The sequence below is a fragment of the Conger conger genome, chromosome 18, assembly GCF_963514075.1.
Source record: "Conger conger chromosome 18, fConCon1.1, whole genome shotgun sequence".
In the NCBI taxonomy this organism is placed as follows: domain Eukaryota; kingdom Metazoa; phylum Chordata; class Actinopteri; order Anguilliformes; family Congridae; genus Conger; species Conger conger.
In genome coordinates this window covers 477501-496410 of record NC_083777.1, presented here as the reverse complement: position 1 = coordinate 496410, position 18910 = coordinate 477501, and the positions used below count along the sequence as shown (strand labels likewise).

The 18910-nt window shown below is 41.7% G+C and overlaps 1 protein-coding gene across 1 annotated transcript; it reads right to left on the bottom strand.

The window, feature by feature from the left end:
- Positions 1-658: 658 nt before the first annotated feature.
- Positions 659-13026, bottom strand: LOC133118292 (tripartite motif-containing protein 16-like). The gene is made up of 6 exons (XM_061228157.1): positions 12312-13026; positions 10828-10923; positions 10361-10594; positions 9665-9821; positions 5830-5880; positions 659-3920 (listed from the first exon to the last, which is right to left on the bottom strand). The coding sequence occupies exons 1-6, from the start codon at positions 12897-12899 to the stop codon at positions 3382-3384; spliced, it is 1665 nt and encodes a 554-aa protein (XP_061084141.1). The 5' UTR covers positions 12900-13026; the 3' UTR covers positions 659-3381.
- Positions 13027-18910: the final 5884 nt, after the last annotated feature.

Genomic DNA, 18910 nt, shown 5'->3' with positions numbered 1-18910 from the left:
ATGTTAAAAATACATTGCATTCTCATCCACTCTGGATCTGATGGATCATACAAACAACTTTTCCGTTGTCATTTTATACTTCATTATTTTTATCTGTGGTAAATTGACTACAAAGAATAAATGATGATGTGTAGTTTGTTATGAAATAAGCAGTTTAATAGATATTTATTTATTTTTATTTCTCTGTTATTTTACCAGGTCCCTCATTGAGGGTTTCATCTCTTTTTCAAGGGAGCCCTGGCCAAGAGAAGCAACAAACAGTCAGTTGACACAGCTGAAACACCATATATGAATTGAATGAATACATTTGTTGAAATATTAATAATAAAACCACAAATTATACACAAAATCATTAATGTAAAACTATAACAAACACAGTTATTCAGGTCTCTAATAACCTCTAAAAATCTTCCAGAGGGATGGAGAAGTGAGCTCAATGTGCTCCAGCTGTTTCCAGGACCATGGGGCATAATTACCAAAAAGTTATCTTTCCAAATTCTGTGGAAGTGTGAGGTACAGTAAAAAAGGTAAACTTTGTGAAAACGTTGGAAAAAATAGTGTTTCAGTTAAAAAGGCTCTTTACATAGTGTGGCACTAGGGATTGGTTCTGAGGTGCAGTGGGTGGGCATGGCAAGAAACCAGACACATGAGTCAGCAATGGCAGAAAAAATGAATCTTTTTATTTTTTATGTTCTTTCTTGTTTTTTTTTTGTGCACAGGGGTGCAGTAGTACAAAGTGTGCGTTATAAGGCTCACATGTCCGGCATCAGTTTGGACCAGCTCCTAGGGTCCGTGCGGCAGGGAGTAGACGGTCCGTTGTCTATTCGATGAGGGGCTGGCTCTTTTCTCTCTCTCTCTCTCTCTCTCTCTCTCTCTCTCTCTCTCTCTGTGTCTCTCTCTATCCTCTCTCTATCTCAAATTCAAATTCAAATTGTTTTATTGGCTTGAAAAAATTTGCATTTGTATTGCCAAAGCATGGCAAGGAACATGTTAAACAGGAAAACATACACATATACATACAATTACATACAAATTGTTCTAACATACTAATAACAAGCTAATAATCTAATAACAGCTTACATAACAGGCATGTACTTTGTCAATATGTTTCTGTGTGTGTGTCCATCCATCCATCCATTATCTTAACCCGCTTATCCTGAACAGGGTTGCAGGGGGGCTGGAGCCTATCCCAGCATACATTGGGCGAAAGGCAGGAATACACCCTGGACAGGTCGCCAGTCCATCGCAGGGCACACACACCATTCACTCACACACTCATACCTATGGGCAATTTAGACTCTCCAATCAGCCTAACCTGCATGTCTTTGGACTGTGGGAGGAAACCAGAGTACCCGGAGGAAACCCACGCAGACACGGGGAGAGGCCCCGGCCGACGGGGATTCGAACCCAGGACCTCCTTGCTGTGAGGCGGCAGTGCTACCCACTGCACCATCCGTGCCGCCTCTGTGTGTGTGTGTTTTTGTAAATTGTAGTTTTGTATGTTTATCAGTCACTGTCTCTGAGTATGTGACATTCAGACACATATTTTACTGCAATATGTGCAGTTGGTCCCTCCCCCAAGACTATCAGCAGTTGGTTGCTCTCTTCTAGATGAAGAAAGTTGGGGATATGTTTTTTAAATTTATTAAAATATTTTTCTCTAATATTATTATATTTTTGGCATTTTAGAAGGAAGTAAACCTCCGTTTCAACCTCACCTGTCATACAGTGACCACATATTCTCTGTTCTTTTGGTAGCCAGGACTTTTTATGTCTACCTTTTTCAATGGCTAGGTTGGAGTCACTGAGTCTGTACTTGGTAAGGAGTCGTCTCTGCTTCATATCTTGGACAGCCAATTTGTATTCTTGTTTTAGGGCCAGGTAGCAATTAAGCTTGTTTTGTGTTTTGGTTTGGTTGCTCCAATGTTTCAGATAAATGGTTTTATTTTGTTTAACAATTTGGGTTCTTCTGATTTGTGTTTGTGAAGCAGTGCTGGTCTGAGAGATGTTCTTGTTAGGTGTGAGATGATTAGTCTCAGTACCAGCTGACTTAGTGGACTCTTTTCAGGGTTCAGCTCTTGGGTTTGACATGCATGGAACTGCAGTGTTGTTTTGGGACTTGATTTCAGATGCTTCCAGAATTTGAATGACCTTTTCTGTATGTTTATAATCAATTCAGCCCTGCATGCATTGTTTGGTGTTTTTTTAGCTGGATGTTCAGAATTGTTCTGCAGAATTCTGCATGTAGGGCTTCAATTTGATGCTTTTCCCATCTAATGTAATCGTGTTCACTAAGTGGACCTCATATTTCACTTCCATACAAAGCAATTGGCAGGATTACACTGTCAAATATTTTTGACCAAATTCTGATTAGAATGTCAATCTGGAAGAATTATTTTCTGATTGCGTAGAAGGCCTTTTCTTTCAGTGAATTCACCGCCAAACCAAAGTTTCCAGAGGCACTAATTTTCAGACCCAGGTAATTATAGAACAGGGTGTGTTCTAGGGCGATGTTTCCTAGACTGAACGTGTGTCTGCCTTCCTGAGATCTTGCCTTTTTTTGGGTGATCATTATTTTAGATTTTTTATGGTTTACTGTCAAGGCCCAGTTCTGGCAGTACTGCTCTAGCAGGTCCAGATGTTCAGCAACACCAGGTCATCTGCATAGAGGAGGGATTTAACTTCCATCTTGTTTAGTGTTAGGACAGGGGCTGTAGATTATTCCAATAGCACCGCAAACTTATTTATGTAGATATTAAATAGAGTAGGGGACAAGTTACATCCCTGCCTAACACCTCGCCCTTGAGTGAAGAGATCAGTCCTTTTATTCCACATTTATTGTGTTTAAACGCTGTGTTTAAGCATCTCTGTCCTGATGCTTAAATAAGCCCCTAGCTCCAGTTCTCAGGGAAGCAGCCAGCTTGGAGAACAATTTGAGCGCGGCCAGCTGCAGCTCAGTGGTGCTGTGTTTAAACCTCTCTGTCCTGATGCTGTCATGGCCACAAGCTTTTCTTGGTTTTAGTTTTTAGTTGATTCTAGGGTTTTCGTTTTTTTTCTTTGATTTTGCTGTTTTTTATTGAAGGCTTTTATAACATATTAGGAAAAAAACACACAGACTTAGATATACTTACATATACATGATATACTTACAACTTTTGAATTGGTATTATAGTAATAACTAATTGCACTTCCATTGTGTACAGAAATCAGCTTCTTAAAGACATTATAATAACACCTCCCATTCATTTCCGTTGTGTTTCTCTGACCCCAGTGCAGGTAGAGGTGTAAAATTGTACTCATTGTGAGGTCTGAGCCATCAACAGACCCTCAACTTTCACCTTTTATCTATTTCTCCTCTCTATCTCACAGCAGTGTTTTTTCTTACTCTGATTGCAGCTGGTCACACAGTTTTACAGAAGATCCAATGCTACGAACCCTAAACCCAGGATAGAGGGGCAGAGTGAATGTGGTCTGGACTCTGTGCAGGAGGGTCATTGTGTCAGAGATGCTGTAGAAGGACAGAGTTCCTGCCCTGTGATCCACGTACACTCCTATTCTGGAGGAGGAGGGAACAGTGAGTTCAGTGCATTTACTATTGTGCCAAAAAGAGTAATTGGAAGGAGAGCAGCGCAAAGCCCAGGACTTGTCATTACCCAGACCACAGTCATTACTTGGCTCTTTCCTGCTGATGTCTTTATATGACACTGCAATAGAAACCCCACTTTCTCCACTCCACTCAGCCTCCCAGTAACAGCGTCCTGACAGACCCTCTTTGCACAGCACTTGGGCCCAACACTCAAATCTCTCTGGATGATCAGGATATGACTGGATCTCTGCCGAACAGGACACCTCTCTGTTCCCCTCAGACAGACGGAGGTATTTATTTGCTGTATTGGGGTCCAGTGTGAGCTGGCAGGAATCTGATGGAGGAGAAGGTTTAATTCTGATTAGGGCAACCTTTAGCATAGTGGTTAAGGTACATGACTGGATTATGCAAGGTCGGTGGTTCGATCCCCAGTGTAGCCACAATAAGATCTGCACAGCCGTTGGGTCCTTGAGCAAGGCCCTCAACCCTACATTGCTCCTGGAGAAGACTGTCTCCTGCTTAGTCTAATCAACTGTACATCACTCTGGATAAGAGCATCTGCCAAATGCCATTAATGTAATGTAAGATTTAAAGGAAAACACCAACATTTTGGGAAATATACCTTTTTTCCATCTTACCCAGACAAGATGTTCGATTTCATTTGAATTTTGGTGAATAACGTGTTAGCGTAGCATACAGACTTGAAGCCAGTAGTCTACCTCCTTCATAGTGAAAAAATACACCTTACAGCATCTCTGTCTTATATCATGTGTATTTGAAATACACATGTGGGGGAAAATTAAAACGAGAAATGTAGTTTTCAGAGAAGAATTATAACCGCTGAACACACCTGTATCCTCTTCTGACTTGAGCGCAGTGTCCCGTGCACCTTCTGAAGGTAGTTTTAAAAGGTCTTTAAAAGAACTTCAATGTCTCTCATTAAAAAAAATGTTTTTCTTGCAGGTGTATTTGAAATACACATGATACCTTGTGTAAATAAGACAGCTTCAGAATTGCTGTAAGGTGTATTTCTTCACTTTGAGGGTGGTAGGCTACTGACACCTATAGGCTTCAAGTCTTTATGTTAAGCTAACACATTATACTAACATGGAAATTTGCACAAAACTGAAAATGAAATTGAACATCTTGTCTAAATCTGGCTAAGTTGGTGTTTTCCTTTAATATGGGCAAAGGTCCATCAAAGATCTGTGTAGAATGAATTGTTTATTCCATACATACTATACAGTCTGGTTTTCTGATCCCCATATGTGTGTTTCTGATTGTTTCAGAGGGTACACACACAATGATGGTGTAGTTATGATGATACAGTTCTGCTTGAAAATATCTGAACATGGTTCAGGATGGATCTGGATCTGAACATACACATTCTATATGTTGGTTTAGAGGAAATCATACATGTACAAGAAAAACTAAATTAAAAAGGAATTATTACAGGTGCAAAAATAACTGAACCCAAAGTTGCATTGGTTAAATCAAGTAGGTAAGTAGAAACAGGTGGGTAAATGATTGAGCATAAAATTAATCAATCAAAGGAGAGATCTTTAGGAACTCTTCTAAATGGAACCTGGTCAGTTTGACATTGCCTATAGAAGTGAATGCAAAACACCATTCTGGGAGGAAAGGAGATCTCACAGGACATCAGGAAGATGTGAGTTTTGTCTGTCTACTGTGCAGCAAATAATTTACAAATGGAGAGCATTTAATCTAACAGCAACTCAGCCTCAAAGTGGACACCCTTCCAAAATAAATCAGGTAAAAACGAACCAAAACATAACATCTAGAGATTTGCAGATCTCACTTGCTGCATCTCAGGTAACTGTGCATGCTACAACAATAAGAAGAATAACAATCAAATGGCATTCATGGGAAGGTTGCCAGAAAGACACCTCTGCTGTCAAAAAAGAACCAAACTGCCTGTCTTAACTTTGCCAGAGACCACTTGCACAAACCTGACAGTTGCTGAAAGTCCATTCTCTGGACAGATGAGGAGAAAATTGAGCTTTTTTATGAATTGCCATTTAGATAAAGATTTTAGTTCATTTTAATATTTTATACAAAAATCATAACCCTCGCTGTAGGGTTGACCAACTTTCAAGCAGCACTGTATTTCGAATGAAAGAGCAGTACTTTCAATGTTTGAGAGTAATTTGTAAAAACAATACTTTTACATAAAGGAAAAAGGTGTGTGTATTTGAGCTGAAAGTTTCAAAGCAAGCACTCACATTGCAAGAAATCCTCTCTGGTCCTAGGTTCCACAGTGTGGACTTCTTTTACTGTAGAGAGTAAAAAGAAAAGGTCTGAAATGAATATACAGTATGTTTTAAGTGAAATGTTTCACTTAACATTTGCTGAAAGCCTCAAAAGATGGAAATTGATGAGCCCTCATGGTAACTTCAGCCTGCTCTCCATCAAGGTATCAGCACATACAGTGCATCCAGAAAGTATTCACAGCGCTTCACTTTTCCCACATTTTGTTATGTTACAGCCCTATTCCAAAATGGAATAAATTCATTTTTGTCCTCAAAATTCTCCACACAACACCCCATAATGACAACATGAAAGAAGTTTTTTAGACATTTTTGCTAATTTATAAAAAATAATAAACTAAGAAATCACATGTACATAAGTATTCACAGCCTTTGCCATGAAGCTCAAAATTGAGCTTAGGTGCATCCTGTTTCCACTGAGATGTTTCTACAGCTTAATTGAAGTCCACCTGTGGTAAATTCAGTTGATTGGACATGATTTGGAAAGGCACACACCTGTCTATATAAGGTCCCACAGTTGACAATGCATGTCGGAGCACAAACCAAGCATGAAGTCAAAGGAATTGTTTGTAGACCTCTGAGACAGGATTGTCTCGAGGCACAAATCTGGGGAAGGGTACAGAAAAATTCCTGCTGCTTTGAAGGTCCCAATGAGCACAGTGGCCTCCATCATCCATAAATGGAAGAAGTTCGGAACCGCCAGGACTCTTCCTAGAGCTGGCCGCCCGTCTAAACTGAGCAATCGGGGGAGAAGGGCCTTAGTCAGGGAGGTGACCAAGAAATCGATGGTCACTCTGTCAGAGCTCCCGCGTTCCTCTGTGGAGAGAGGAGAACCTTCCAGAAGGACAACCATCTCTGCAGCAATCCACCAATCAGGCCTGTATGGTAGAGTGGCCAGACGGAAGCCACTCCTTAGTAAAAGGCACATGGCAGCCCACCTGGAGTTTGCCAAAAGGCACCTGAAGGACTCTCAGACCAAGACAAACCAATTTCTCTGGTCTGATGAGACAAAGATTGAACTATTTGGCGTGAATGCCAGGCGTCATGTTTGGAGGAAACCAGGCACCGCTCATCACCTGGCCAATACCATCCCTACAGTGAAGCATGGTGGTGGCAGCATCATGCTGTGGGGATGTTTTTCAGCAGCAGGAACTGGGAGACTAGTCAGGGTTGAGGGAAAGATGAATGCAGCAATGTACATCCTGGATGAAAACCTGCTCCAGAGCGCTCTTGACCTCAGACTGGGGCGACGGTTCATCTTTCAGCAGGACAACGACCCTAAGCACACAGCCAAGATATTAAAGGAGTGGCTTCAGGACAACTCTGTGAATGTCCTTGATTGGCCCAGCCAGAGCCCAGACTTGAATCCGATTGAACATCTCTGGAGAGATCTGAAAATGGCTGTGCACCGACGCTCCCCATCCAACCTGATGGAGCTTGAGAGGTGCTGCAAAGAGGAATGGGCGAAACTGCCCAAAGATAGGTGTGCCAAGCTTGTGGCATCATATTCAAAGACTTGAGGCTGTAATTGCTGCCAAAGGTGCATCAACAAAGTATTGAGCAAAGGCTGTGAATACTTATGTACATGTGATTTCTTAGGTTTAAAAAAAAAAAAAAATTAGCAAAAATTTCAAAAAAACTTCTTTCATGTTGTCATTATGGGGTGTTGTGTGAATTAAAGCATGCTTTAATTCCAACATGTCCACTGTGTCCTATTTGGGACCACATATCACTATTGTGGTCTTGTATTACTGCTTAAACATTAGTTTTCCCACAAACCATGTCGGTATATACCATACCATTTTTAAACTAGTGTGATGGATTGATAGATCCTGCATTAAAGTTTGTATTGTAGAGTATAGAGTGTATATTGTGATGATCTCATTCATATACTCCTACTGTATGTCATTCTGGATAAAAGTGCAGCCTACAGTATGGGCTTATACATAATTATTTATATTTGTCCAAAAGTAATTGACCAATTAAACATAGTCATGGCTAACTACTGTGCATGATAGTGTCACCCACAAACCACTTTCATTCTCACTGTAGGAATGATTGTTATAATGTTGTATATAATATGCAATTAATGTTTAATCTGTTTAAATTAATCTGTTGAATTTAACAAAAATAATAATATGCTCCCATGTTAATGCTATGCAAATAATTGGGTATAATTTAGTCTTGTTCTGCACAAAAGGAATATAAACTACAGGGCTGTAGAATGTTGTCAAAGATCTGTACTGATACCCTGATGGAGAGCAGGCTGATCAATTTAATTTCCTAGGCATAGTTTTAAAGCAAAACCAATTCTCCCCATTTCTTATATGTGGGTGCCATCTACTGGAAAAAAGTGGTACTTTGCCATTCATTCATGATAAATTCCTGTTTTAATTGAGTTCTCAACCAAAGGTTTTGTTTTCATAGCTAGTATGCATAGCAATGCATGGCGTACAAAAATTTGCTAAGTGACATTGTTTTCCATTTCAACGATAATTCTGCTGTTTGTAAAGCATTTCTTCAGTCAAATCTAAAGGAGATGCAAGTTGTTTGCCGTCAACATGGTATTTGCACATTATTATTGTTATTATTATCTCACTAGTGAGACTGCAGGTTCTCTCATGTCATGTGTAATAAGAAATATCCTACATCAGCCAGTTAGTCAGCCAGCTCGCCAGGTAGATCTTAAACTACTTTTAAAAGCCTAACTATAAGCTAGCTAGTTAACTAGCTGGTATTAACGCTATCACTGTGTAGCTTGTTACATCCCTAAGCATTTATGTATTCTTGCTGTGCTGTCATTTAGTCTTTGTGTTTTTTCAGACAGTCCAACAGGAGGCTTAATTGCTGATTGAGCCTGATTGGGGGGGCCGGCTCTATAAAAGGTGCCGGCTGACGTCACTCCAGGTGGTTGGCTCACTTTGGGGGGAACTTCGTTTTTGGTTCTTGGCTTTGTCGCAGCTGACACGCCACGCTTTGCGCTCGCCCACGCTCTCCTGCCACTCTCAGAGTGAGAGGCTCGGTGTGAGGCCTGGAAAATTGGGCGGCTTCGTTGCGGCCTTCTGGCTTCTTTTTGATCTTTCGTTTCGAATACTTATTTTTTTTGTAATTATAATAAATTGATTATTTTTGAAAGTTATGTTGTCTGCCGTTTTCTTGCCCTTGCTTTATTTAGTAATTTGTTAGTTTCCTGTCCCTAGCAGGGAATGTAACATAGCTAATGTTAGAGCTAGCTGGTTAGCCTAATGCACTCTCTTTGTTTCTGTTTATGACTAGCCTAATAAACTAAGATAACTTACAGCAAGATTTCTGTTTATGTATCGACTTAGCTGGTCTTTTTTTTTTGTTTGGCCAGCCTCGTTTTACTGTATCCAATGCGTTTTTACAAATTCAGTGCTAGCCACTTTGGACAGTCAGTGACTAGCTGCTGCTAGCCACTTTGGACAGTCAGTGACTAGCTGCTGCTAGCCAACTGTAACATGTAATGTCATCTAGCTACTACCTGTTCATTTAGAACTTTAGATTAGCCTCATTCATGTTAGCATTGTGTCTCCCCATGTTAAGTCTATGGGAAATGAATCGTCAAAATGTTTAGGTTAAATTCAGCTTGAATTAATGATACAGTCATGAAATTATAAAAAGCATGTATGCCTCTGTATTACTGACAGAATGACCGGTCTTGTGTTAGGATCCGTTGGTTTCATATAGAGTTATTTTTGCACTAAAAAAGTTTTTTTAGGGGTGCCCATAACATGAAAAAATGATTTTGTTCCGGAAAGTTTTTTACAACCTGATTCAGAAAATTTGCACACGTCCTCTAGCTGCTCCTTCAGTTCAGACCAAAATCTCCTCACAGCCTCAAAAGAGATGAGACTGACTGTGTGTGGACTGACAGTGATTCTGGGTGAGTCTCCAGGTCCAGGAGGAGTACAGAGGGACTGACGCCTCTGCAGACAGACAGACAGACCAACAAACAGACAAAGAAAAGTCTCTATACAGATTCCTGTGAACATGTCTGGAGCAGATGCTCGTAAATGAGGGACAGAAGGGCAGCTCACTTTTCGCTCTCTTACATTTCTTGGGCGCATGACATGCATAGACAGTCAGGTTCATAAATATCTGAACAGTGACTCAATTGTCATTTTTTGGCTCTGTATGCCACCACAATGGATTTGAAATGAAACCATGAACCATGCAGGAATTACAACCATTTCCATTCTTCCCACCCACCATTCCACACTCCATTTCCCTATCCTTTACCCTGTTATGGCCTGACCCAAGACCAGGTCGTAATAGGACTACATATGAAACTTGCTGTAATTCCTACATGGTGAAACCAAAATGTATAGAAATATGCGTTCATAAAATATATACTGATTACAAATCTAAAATTGTGGAGTACAGAGAAAAATCAAGAAAAAGTATGTCATTGTCCCAAGACTTTTGGATATAGTGCAGTTGTCATTCAGAGAGCCAGTGATGTAACCTGGAGGAAATGGATGTGATCCTCTGTGTGTGAAAGCTGCTCCAGCTCAGCCTCTCTCCTCCTCAGCTCAGCAATCTCCTGCTCCAGTCGCTCCAGGAGTCCTTCAGCCCGACTCACTTCAGCCTTCTCCTGATCTCTGATCAGCTCTTTCACCTCAGAGCACCTTCTCTCAATGGAGCGGATCATCTCAGTAAAGATCCTCTCACTGTCCTCCACTGCTGCCTGTGCGGAGTGCTGTAAGCAGACACAGAGAAAGGAGGGCTGTACTTTTTAACTAGGCCTTTCACTCAGCTCTTACACCCCAGACAGCCTGTTCCTCAAAGTGTGGCTCAGTGGGATTGAGCCCCACAGGGCAGAAAAGTGGCCAAGCACAGGCCTCACTGGCTGACTGGAGGAGAGCCCTGACTGAGCCCTGAAATGGCTCTTCCAGCAGCCAGCTGTTGTCTTCTCCTCTGATCAGTACCCACCTTGAGTGACTGCACAGCCTGTCTCAGATCCTGCAGCTCCTTCTCTCTCTTCTGGATTCTCTGCTGGAATTTACTCTGTGTCGCCCCCAGCTGCTTCTGTAGACAGATGTTTTCATGTCACATTACAATGAACAACACTTTCATTTTCCAAATTAGGGGTGAATAGGTAGGTTGGGGGTGAATAGGTAGGTTAGGAGTGAATAGGTAGGTTAGGGGTGAGTAGGTAGTTTAGGAGTGAATAGGTAGGTTAGGGGTGAATAGGTAGTTTAGGAGTGAATAGGTAGGTTAGGGGTGAATAGGTAGGTTAGGAGTGAATAGGTAGGTTAGGGGTGAATAGGTAGTTTAGGAGTGAATAGGTAGGTTAGGGGTGAATAGGTAGGTTAGGAGTGAATAGGTAGGTTAGGGGTGAATAGGTAGTTTAGGAGTGAATAGGTAGGTTAGGGATGAATAGGTAGTTTAGGAGTGAATAGGTAGGTTAGGGGTGAATAGGTAGGTTAGGAGTGAATAGGTAGGTTAGGGGTGAATAGGTAGTTTAGGAGTGAATAGGTAGGTTAGGGGTGAATAGGTAGGTTAGGGGTGAGTAGGTAGTTTAGGAGTGAATAGGTAGGTTAGGGGTGAATAGGTAGGTTAGGGGTGAATAGGTAGTTTAGGGGTGAATAGGTAGTTTAGGAGTGAATAGGTAGGTTAGGGGTGAATAGGTAGGATAGGGGTGAATAGGTAGGTTAGGAGTGAATAGGTAGGTCAGGGGTGTGAACTAGAGGTCTTCAGGAGTTTGAAACATGGGACCCATTCCAAACTCTCTGTTACCCAAACTCGTTCTGCATTAATTAATTTTTAAAAAACAAAACCAATTCAAAAATGGGCCCTAAGACAGTCAAACCTGTTTCAAAATCAACCTGACAAAAACGATTGTGCAGTGCTAGACCTGGTGCCATCGGTAAATCAGTCACTAATACTGTGATGATATGTGAATCATATTGTCCAAGGGCAGAGGGTAGCTAAATATGCCCTCATACACACTCGCACTAAAACCCACTTTGGCACCTTAAAACTGTAAAATCCGTGCTTTTAAAAAAGTGTTCGTTTAAAACCACTTGGAGATAGGATTGAAAAACGTTTCTAAAACCCTTGTACAAGACCGGTTTTAAAAAAAACCTACCAATATAATCATTCTCCTTGCATCATGAATAAATTCCGTAGTAGTTTGGTAGTAGGCACGGTTAAGTGTGGCGAAAACTTGAAGCAGGTTACTGAGCAAATTCCAGCTTTAGCTCACTGGTAACACATTTGTCAGGAAATTCTTTGGACAAGTGAGAGACGAGGGTTAAAATCCCACCTCGGATCTCTAACGTGTTACACCTGGCTGTTAGATTTGCATCACAGATCAGAGCATTGGTCTGTGGACAGAGGCAGACTACTGGACACTCCAGGATTATATCTGTCATCACTCTATAAAGCATGAGTTTTATGTTTAAGATCCATACCTGTTTCTTGGTCCTTTCTGCTGCAGCTGAGACTGTTTTGTGGCCTTTGTGTTTATCCATCACACAGAGCAGACAGATACACTGCTGATCGGTACGACAGTAAACCTCCAGTAGTTTGTCATGTTGAGGGCAGATCTTCTCCTGTAGGTTTCCTTTGGTTTTGACCAGTTTGTGCTTCTTAAAGGCAGGAGATTCATAGTGAGGCTGGAGGTGAATTTCACAGTAAGAGGCCAGACACACCAGACAGGACTTTGTGGATTTACGCTTTCTTCCAGTGCAGACATCACACGGCATGTCTCCAGGTCCAGTGTAACAGTGAGCAGGTGGAGCAGCTTGGAGTCCTGGCTTCAGTTTCTCCACCACTTCAGCAAACATGGTGGTTTTCCTTAAAACAGGCCTTGGGATGAAGGTCTCTCTGCATTGGGGACAACTGTAGACACCAGTATGATCATCCCGATCCCAGCAGACCTTAATACAGCCCATACAGTAACTGTGTCCACAGGGAATAGTCACAGGATTTTTCAGTAAATCCAGACAGATCGAACAGCTCAAGTGGTCCAGATCCAGAAGACCTGCAGCCTGTGCCATTTTACTGCTCACACTGACAGAGGTTAGTTTGAGTTGAGAATATAGTGTACCTTCTCTGAATATGTGTGCAAAAGAACTGGAGATATTTCCTGGTTATGAGCAGACCCACCTAGATACTGGTCTCTGCTATTTTACTGCGCACACTGAGTTTAGTTTCGTTTCGCTGAAACTGCGTGAAAGAGATAGTGCGAGTGACTTCCTGGTTCTGCGCACAGCTGCAGGTGTGGTGTTGGACTGAGGCCAGGCTGAGCAGAGCAGTGAGAGTAGAGAAAGAGAGAGAGTAGATGTTCAGCAGCTCATAAAATGCGCACATCAGAAAGAACTTTGCCGTGGATGTGATTTCCTGGTTACTCTGCAGGCTTCTGCTGTTGGGATTAATTTGCACTAGAGACATTTTCTGGGTGATAAGATTGCACAGGGTTGTGTGGTTTGTATTTACCTGTCTGTGATGAGATTGCACAGGGTTGTGTGTTTGTTTTTACCTGTCTGCGCAGATGCAAGGGTTAGGGTTAGGGAGGACTGAGGTGGTGGGGAGAGAGGAAAAAATGGAAAATAGCTGGATTAGGTGGATTTATGAATTTTTGTTCGATAGAATTTTATTTTGGCGGTGGTGATAGTGGAAGAGAATGCCGCCAGGAGAGTCTGGGAACAAATGTCCTTTGGATTTCCCCCACTTGGGCTGGGGGGGAGGATTGAGCAGGCCTGGAGACAAGAGGACAGAGATACTTTAGAAACCAGCCCTTTTAGGTATTTTAGAAACAAGCCCAGTGGCAACTCTTTAAATACTTTAGAAACCAGCCCAGTGACAGCCCTCTAAATACTTTAGAAACCAGCCCAGAGATAACCCTTTAAATCTTCTCCACATAAAGACAGCATCAACAAGTTGTTTGTATGTTTGGGTTTGTGTGTAATGTAACAAACTCACTCTGAACAATGAAAATTAAATGATATGATTCTCCATATGATTCTTCACACATCCATGCAGGCAATTTCTATCCACCCAGTCCTGTGGTTTTACCTGAATGATGGTTCAGCAGGACAATATGATGGGCTGTGGTGCCATCTGCTGCTTATTTACAGAATCACAGCGTACAGGGAACGTAGGAAAAATATGAGATTTAGTTTACATTACATTTTAGTCATAGCATCACATCCATAACTAGTAAAATACACATGAAGTGCTGTTCTAAACAAAAAATACAATCATTGTACATTCAATTATTATTATTATATTTTTATTTTTTTGGGTTAGACGTGAGGGATATTGGAAAGGGGGGGGTGGATCAGGAGGGAGGACTAAGGTACAGTTTGAAAAGGTGTGTTTTTAGTCTGTGTCGAAATAGGGGGAGGGATTCTGCTGTCCTGACAGTGGTAGGCAAGTCATTCCACCTCCGCAGCTCGACCACCAGGTGCTCGTAGTGAGGGAACCATAAGGCGACCGGAGTGGTCTAGAGCTGACAGACCGGAGTGGTCTAGCTGGGGAGTAGGTATTTAGTTAATTTAGTTGCCATTTAGATGGCATTCTCCCCATCTGGATCTCTCCATTTCCCCAGGGGATACCTCACTGACGCCATCACCCTGTGCAAGGAACCTCGGTGTGGTGATGGACAGCAGACTGTCCCTCTCCGCGAACATTGCAGCGGTGACCCGGTTATGCAGGTTCCTCTTATACAACATCTGGAGAAGCCGCTTCTTTCTCACCCCTTCTCAAGACTACTGTCTGTTCTGGCTCAACTCTCTGGCTCAACTCTCCGTGGAGGTCAGAACAGCAGAATCTCTTGCCATCTCTTCAAGCTGCACCTCTCCCTGTCCCTCCCTACCTCCCTGTAAACCTTAATTGTTGTCTTTCTGTGATATTTACTTCTGTATTTGGATGTTTAGTTTGGCTAGGTAAGCAGTGTTTGGCTAGGTAAGCAGTTGTGGTATTACGATAAAAAATAAATAATCTGATGATCAAATAGGCTCTGGTCCTTATCTTTGTTGTGCAGGTAGCATTTTAAATCGTACTTCCCTCTAGGGTCTTTCAGCGCACTTATCCCTGGTTATGGTTATGCACTTAGCACTTTGTTGTACATCGCACTGGATACGAGCATCTGCCAAATGGCATTAATGTAATGTAGTTGAACTATTTCCACATTGATATTTATAGATATTTTTGTTTATGTTATACTCAACTTCAACAGGTGGGCGGAGTCTCTGCTTCTGAAACTGTGTGTTTGCATGCATGTGTGTTTATATGTACACTCAGTGAGCACTTTGGTATGTAGGTATTTATTAGACTTACTTTTTTACTTATTGGTCTTATGCTGCTGTAGCCTATCCACTTTTGGATCGAGGTTTGACACGTTGTGTGTTCAGAGATGCTCCTCTGCATACCACCATTGTAATATGTGGTTATTTGCATTACTGTCACCTTCCTGTCAACTTTGACCAGTCTGGCCCTTCTTCTCTGACCTCTCTCATTAACAACACTTTTTTGATCGCAGAACTGCTGCTCACTGGATTTTTTTGTTTGGTTTTTCGCACAATTTTCTGCAAACTTTCGAGACTGTTTAATTTAAATCCCAGGAGATCAGCAGTGTGAGATACTGAAACCAATGGTGCCAATAATCATTCCATGGTCAAACACACTCAGTGAGAGCTCACACAGAGCACACATAGAGCATCAGAACAGTTCCACTGTGCCATTTTGTAAGTTAGTCAATGAAACTCTCTGAAATAACCAATACATTGTTAATTTTTGGAGAATAAGGTGCTGAAATGTTAACCCTACTGCTAGCATGGGGGCCATTGTGTGTCACGAGTATGGTACACTTCAGTGCCTGAAAAGCCTGTGAAAATGAAGTCCAAAGGTGAAAATTTCAGTTTGGGATTTTGTCTTTTTGGGGACTTTGTCGTCCTTTTTGGAACCTTTTGTCTTTTTCATAACTTAGTCTTTTTTTGGATTTTGACGTCCATTTGGGAAAACCTTTTGTCCATTTGGGGTACGTCATGATTGAAAACAGTGAGCAAAACAAAACATGGGGTCACAACCTTTTAGCTAGAGCTGAAGAGCTGCAACCACCTCTGGGTCAAAGCTGGCATTGGCCACATGAGTCAGCATGAGTATGGTGCACTCCAGTGCCTGAGAACGCCATGAAAATGAAGTCTGTTAGGGGAAAATGCCCTTTTTAACATTTCACAGGTGAGCATCGTCTGATGAAACAGATCCCAGTAAAAACAACGATAGCTATACTTGAGTTTAACTTTCGTATTTATTTGCAAAGAAATAACAGAAAGTGAGAAAGCTTATCGGCTTTCTGATTTGAATCAGACACAGTAAGACTCTTATGCACACTTTTCCAGAAGGGGGGGCTTTACCAAAACAAAAAGACATGAAGCTGGCCACAAACATTTATCAGTATTTTGTCTTCTGAATACCCCTTGTTGACTTTGCTGTAAGACCAGAATGTGCTAGCTGAGAAGCAGAGACATTAAGGTCAAAGGCTGTCTGTCTGCTGGAGAGAGACAGAGAAAGACTCCTAGTAAGCACTTAATTCAGACAGTGGTCTCATAGTAATGAGGATTATCACTAAAAGGTTATTTGTAATCATGTGATTGTCTTTATGTTAACACACATTGTCAATTAAGAATCAATTTAAAAAAATTACCCTTACAAGTCCAAAGTTGAAAATGAAAACAGTTGACTTTGGTGTGCTAGACAATTTATAGTTTTCACTTTAGCTAACCAACTATATTGTGAGTTAGCAAGTTATTTGGCTGCGTAACTAGCTGACAAGTACTATCATAAATAAGATGTGATAGTCTACCTCAAACAATGCAACTGCAACTTACAGCTTCAGAGAAATAAAGGTTTGCGGATGATTGAACATGTAAAGAGACAAAAGGAACGTGTAGCTGCCCAAATTGCACTCCTGACAAGCAATCACTGAAACTCGGTATACTATTGCTCATCAAGTTAGAAAACAATACCAGTTCACAATAACAAGCAAATTAGCAATAACTAGTTATCTTTCTGAATGTACAAATAATCACCTAAAGCACAATGCTTGTGCGATCGCTATTATGTTCATATTGCCTATATTTTAGCGTAAGTGGATATTTGGAAATTATTCAAGCTAACTACAGCAAATTTGCTTGTTGCTACCGAAAACAAGCAGGTATTGTTTTATAACTAGATGTGTAGTCTTCACATGGATAATAAGCAATTGTAGACAGAGTTTCAGTGATTGCTTGTCTGGAGTGCAATTTGGGCAGCTACACAAACAATCAGAATAAGCTCCATGCTGTTGACTGTGGCAGTTAGAACCAATTTTCAACCAATGAGCTTGAATTGCTGTACAGCTGTACAATGTTTTGATACATTTGATGGCCCGAATCAAATATGCCTTGCGCAAAGGCCGTTGATGATGTGGGCTATAAAAGTTCCCTGGGTCGGCTGTTTTTAACACAGTTGATTGTTGAGTTAATTGCGGTGTGTGCACAAGATGTGGTGAGTCCGGTCACATTCTCTTGTGAGAAACTTTAACATTGGCTCGTGTTGCTACCTGTGCACTCGTGCTCTTATGAGCTTAACGTACAGATGCGAGAACATGAAAAATCTGTTCATTTGAGACGCACTGTACTATAACGTCAAGACTCTTCTGACTGTAATGTGACACACATTCGACTAGCAACTGACATCTGAAGTGACTGTTTGAGCTAGCTATGTTATATCATAAACATGTAGCATATTTGTGATACAAACTTTCGGTGACCATATGTTGGTATATTTTTATTCATCAATTAAAAAGGGGGAAATGCTTAACGGTAGCCTATGTATATGAAGGTTAAGATGAGAGGGCTCATCATCGCCAGAAAGTGACATTAGCTAGCTTATATAGTTTTATGCCCTCATTAGCAGCAGCATTGTATTTTTAGCAAGAGAGTTAACATTCCTTTAGAGAAGATTGTATATTTAAAATGTAAAAACTTTGCTGTGGGCTCTGAAAATTAAATGGGATCCAGGCTAAGGATTTTCTAGAGGATTGATTTGTGCCAGCCCGAAACATTACGAATAGAATCACATGGAAAATGCTAAACTCAACATTTCACAGCATATGATGCACCATTATGAAGCAATTATTATTCAGCCAAGACATCCACAATACAAATTCATAAAAGGTTACATTTTTTCTCAAAGATGCTTTGAAAAAGTAAGAAAGTGGGTAAACAGTTGACAGATGGACGGCATATCTTTTGCATGCCATAGCAATGGGTGGGCAGAAGTGCTTTTCCACGTTTATCTTGAAAAGAGACAAAAACATCCTTTCAGAGACGCCCACCTGAGATCACCTGACTGAGCTGAGCGATGCAGAGTAATTAAAGAGGTTGTGTAATGGCAAGCCCACACTAAAGAGTCAGAGCTTTGTCTACCACTGACGCAAGCCCACACTAAAAAGACAGAGCTTTGTGATGTCACGCTTCCACAGCGTGATGCAATGCTCCCACAGTGTGATGATATGCTCATACACACATACGACACACAAAACACACACTCAGCAAGCACTTTATAAGGTAGACACACCACCATTGCCGATATTTTAGCAGAAGTGGATATTTGGAAATTATTCAAGCTAACTACAGCAAATTTGCTTGTTACTACCGAAAACAAACAGGTATTGCTTTATAACTAGAGGTGTAGTCTTTGCATGGATAATAAGCAAGGAGTGCGCTCACACACGCACAAAGGTCCCGACCGATTGAAGCGGGTCTGCCTGCAACTGGTCACCCGCGGAAGTGCCGGCGCCCCCGATCTCCTGGGCGGCCTCGTAGCCCCTCCCGACCCAGCCAGCTATCTGCGGGGGGCCGCCCCGAGCACGGGGAGGCGTGACACCTGACGGCGGGTCGTTCGGTGCCCGCGCAATAAGCCCGAGAGCGCCGCTGTTTCTCTGCGCCCATTCAAAGCGATGGGGAAACGTCCGTTTGGTCCCTGCGGCTGAGCCCCGCCTCCAGAGAAAGGGCGTCTGGGT